At 32.9% G+C, this 3894-nt stretch overlaps 1 protein-coding gene across 1 annotated transcript in view; it reads right to left on the reverse strand.

Annotated features, from left to right (window-relative positions):
• Positions 1-3894, reverse strand: part of LOC107718342 (nuclear receptor corepressor 1-like) — a 128275-nt gene that overhangs the window by 90021 nt on the left and 34360 nt on the right. The window contains exon 9 of the mRNA XM_016525389.1: positions 1936-2002. Coding sequence (XP_016380875.1) covers positions 1936-2002 — 67 coding nt within the window. The remainder of the gene's footprint in view (positions 1-1935; positions 2003-3894) is intronic.

Consider the following 3894-nt stretch of genomic DNA (forward strand, 5'->3'; position numbering starts at 1 on the left):
AGAAAAAGGCTTCCCAAAACAAAGTTACTGGGTTAATCTTTTTCACGTTTCCTTGGTTGGTAGATGGACCTGGGACCTGATTATAGCACTTAAAACCTGAAAAAGTCATATTTTCATGATATGTCACCTTTAATGGTTTATTCACATTTTAATAACCAAAAACAATCAATTAATCAATTGAATTCATTAACCTTTACCACCTTTTATTATTAATAATTTATTACAGTTTTAATAATAATAGTGACCTATGAAATCATATCATAATCATAATAATTTTTTTCTCTTTTTTTCTGTGTTTTGTGGTTTAATACAAATATATTGTCAAAAACCAAGGTAATCAAATTAATGCATAAAACCTTAACATTTTAACGGATTGTAAAATGTTATCAAATGAAACTTTAACAACTTTTATTTTTGGCAAAGAGCTAACAAACATGATATTTCTTAAAGCCCATATTTAAAATAATTATCTTATTATAAAGAATATTATTATTGTTGTTGTTATTATAACTTTGAAGTACATTCCATTGTACAATGCTAATATATTTCTGTCATAATATCAAGTTAAATCGAATTTTTATTTTGACGGATTGTGGCAGACCTTTGAGTTTCAGAGTGTATTTGACAATGGTTTTTCTCAAATAAAACTAGGAAATGTTTATTGAAGTTTTCTCTCAGAGCAGCTCTGCTGATGTTCATGTTTAAGCAGATGCTGAAAACACTTTTAGCGTCGTGCGTACTTCAGTATGTAGTACATAAAACAGAGCTACTCGGAGACATGCAGAAACAAGCAGATTATTTATATAACAGTTTCTTTGCATTTTAATATTCACAGACACATATTACATATACTTTTGATGTATCTATCCATCAGATTGCGTGTTTTACGCGACATCCGCGTTATACTGTAAATTCCATGTTCACGATTCCCTCTGCCTCACGAAAATCATACGGCCTGAACTTATAACTTGTTATAAATGCGACATACCTTTATCTGCACGGAGGGATAGAGTTCACAAATATGAGCGAACACTTTGGATGTATTGACTTCTTTTGCAGCCACTTTGCGTCCACATTTTTTGCTAATTGGATATCCGTCCTCATGGACAACCCCACGTTCATTTTTTTTAAAATATCAGAAGTATTCCCATACTGCAGATTTTAACTTCTTTTTCGGCGGGGGATGGAGATTAGATATAATCTGTGTCTCTGCCATTTTCTCCGCTGCATGTGTGTGTAAGCAGCCGAGAGAAAAGAAGCTGCATATGCGCAGGTGCGATTTTTTTTTCATTCATTTGTTTTTTTTAAATGTAGTTATGCAAATGTTCACGGTATTATAACCGTGATAAACCGTCATACCGGTATAACGTTACAACCCTAATTTAGTTAGACCACAGATTTAGAGGCATCATAACATAAGATACATGATAAGAACATCTAACCTCTTCTGACAATGTAAGTCCAGACAGAGATGACAAATTATAAATCATAAGTAAAAAATTTGACTGATATGCAAATAAGGGCATGTTCAATAAACTGCAGAGATTAACATGGAACTCCTTATGCAAATGAAATGACTCACAGATCACTATTCCCACAACGTATGATTAGTATCTGTTACTTATTTGTCTTTATCAATTAATCATAAAGTAACATCTCCATCTAGCTTTATAAATATTTGCCCCACACATCCATTTATTAACTAACAAACTAAACGTGATCATAAAGTGCACACAAGCAGATGTATTTCTATGCGTAAACAAAAGAAAAACTTGCACCTGCAAATTTATGTGCTTACATCATTCTTGATTTTTCCACAAATATTCTAGTTTCTCTGTAACTTCAGTCACCACACCTGATGGAGGAGCACTTACTCAACATGCACTCAAACACATGCATTCACTGACACAGCACAAGAGAGAGAGAGACACTTACCCGCTGTTTGCGTGCATGGTTCCTCCTCTTGAAAAACAGAATCAGCTTCTTCCTCATCATATGATTCCTGCAGCAATAAAAACCAGTGTGTTTACATTCCCTCTCATAAAAGGAGCAAACACTGCACACTGAACAAGATCTCTCTGCTGATATACAACCTGCCCACAGACAAGCATGGTGAATCACGGCCTCTCTTTATGAGTGCTGCCAACTCCATCAGAAGAGCTGAATCTCTTTCTAGTCTCTACTTTCAAAAATGCCTCAAGATACAATTCTTCCAGGAGCTCTTGACTCAAAACTGTTAGTGTGTTTACTTTCTTACTCTTTAAAAACACTCCCTACCCATTTTCTTTTGTCTCATCTCCAACTCTATATCTCCGACATCTCCGACTTATACTTATACATCTCCGACTTATACTTTTGCATCTCTCTCTGTAATTCCTGCGGCACTTCTCCTGTTACTTTCTTCCTAGAATGACTTGCTTTTGTTGCTTTGGATAAAAGCACCTGATAAATGAATGAATATTAATCACTCTTACTCCAGGTTTGATATCATATTATAACATTCAAAGTAATTTAATGCCATTAACATCTTTATTCCTTCATGCATTTGGTGGATCACTGAAGTAAGCTGTGCACACAACACAGTTTATTTCAGCCTTTATTTATTTATTTTTTAAATCTACCGTTTAAAAGTTTGGGGTCGGTAATTTTTAAAAAAAATTTTCTGAAAGAAGTCTCTTATTGCCAAGGCTGTATTTATTTGATTCAAATATACAAAAAAAAAACACAAAAGTTGTTAAATATTACAATTTAAAATAACATCTTTATTTTAACATATTTTGAAATGTAATTTATTGATGTGATGGCAAAGCTGATTTTTCAGCAGCCATTACTTCAGTGTCACATGATCCTTCAGAAATCACTCTAATATGCTGATTTGCTGCTCATGAAAAATTTATTAATAAAAAAAACTTTTGAAAGATTAGGGTTGTGCCGATAGACGATAGAATCGTGTATCGAGGATAGTCAGAGATATCGACGATAGCAGATGTCTTTGTCGATAGTCAAGACGATATTAGGTTCATTCTCCTATTAATGTATTCAATTATTAGGGCTGGGTAAAAAATATCTTATATTCTCGATTTTAATATTTTAATCGATTCTCATTTTTATGAAACTATATCGATTCATAAATCCCAAGAATTATAGCGCGCCTTCCATCCAATAAATTGCAAAAAGCTTTGTGATTGTTACTTTTGATATGAAACAAAGTCTCAGATTTCAAATTCTGTCCATTTTATTACAATATTCAAATATTAAATGCCATTTTGCCGCCGTTTAATGTGGAGTGACAGATCACTGTTGTGCCTCAGTTAGAAGCGCCAGCGCAAAGCTGAACTGATCATCTCCTCTGCTTTAATAGCAGTTACAACATGAAATAAACATTAATGAACATCCGAAGGTTTGTTAAAAGAAAGAGTACAACTTACCGAAACCCATATCCTGTCGCTCAATCAGTGTTTCAAATGCGGAAAGACGACAATAGCGTGTAAACAATACGTCACGTAACGTCACATTTACCACAGAAAAACAGATTTGGTGACCATAAACTCATTAGTCAGCTACAAAAATGAACTCTAGAGAGGAGCATTTTGCTAAATATGCACCATATAACATATTCATTATAATTTTTTTTTTTTACTGTTCTGAAGAAAAACAGTATTTAATTTATGTTTGAATAAATCGGTCAAGTTTTTGTGACAACCACCATTTAAATGTTTATATTTTAAAAAAAAAGAGAAAGAATTGGAGTAGAAATATAATTATGTAATTTAAAGTGTTTGTATACAAATCAGCAAATTTCAACCTTCCATATTATTGACTTTCAGGTATATTTTACAGCATTATTTCAGATTTTTTTTTCTTTGAGAAAATTTGCCATGTCCTGTACCTGAT

Source organism: Sinocyclocheilus rhinocerous, unplaced genomic scaffold (assembly GCF_001515625.1).
Source record: "Sinocyclocheilus rhinocerous isolate Xijiao unplaced genomic scaffold, SAMN03320098_v1.1 scaffold1565, whole genome shotgun sequence".
NCBI lineage: Eukaryota > Metazoa > Chordata > Actinopteri > Cypriniformes > Cyprinidae > Sinocyclocheilus > Sinocyclocheilus rhinocerous.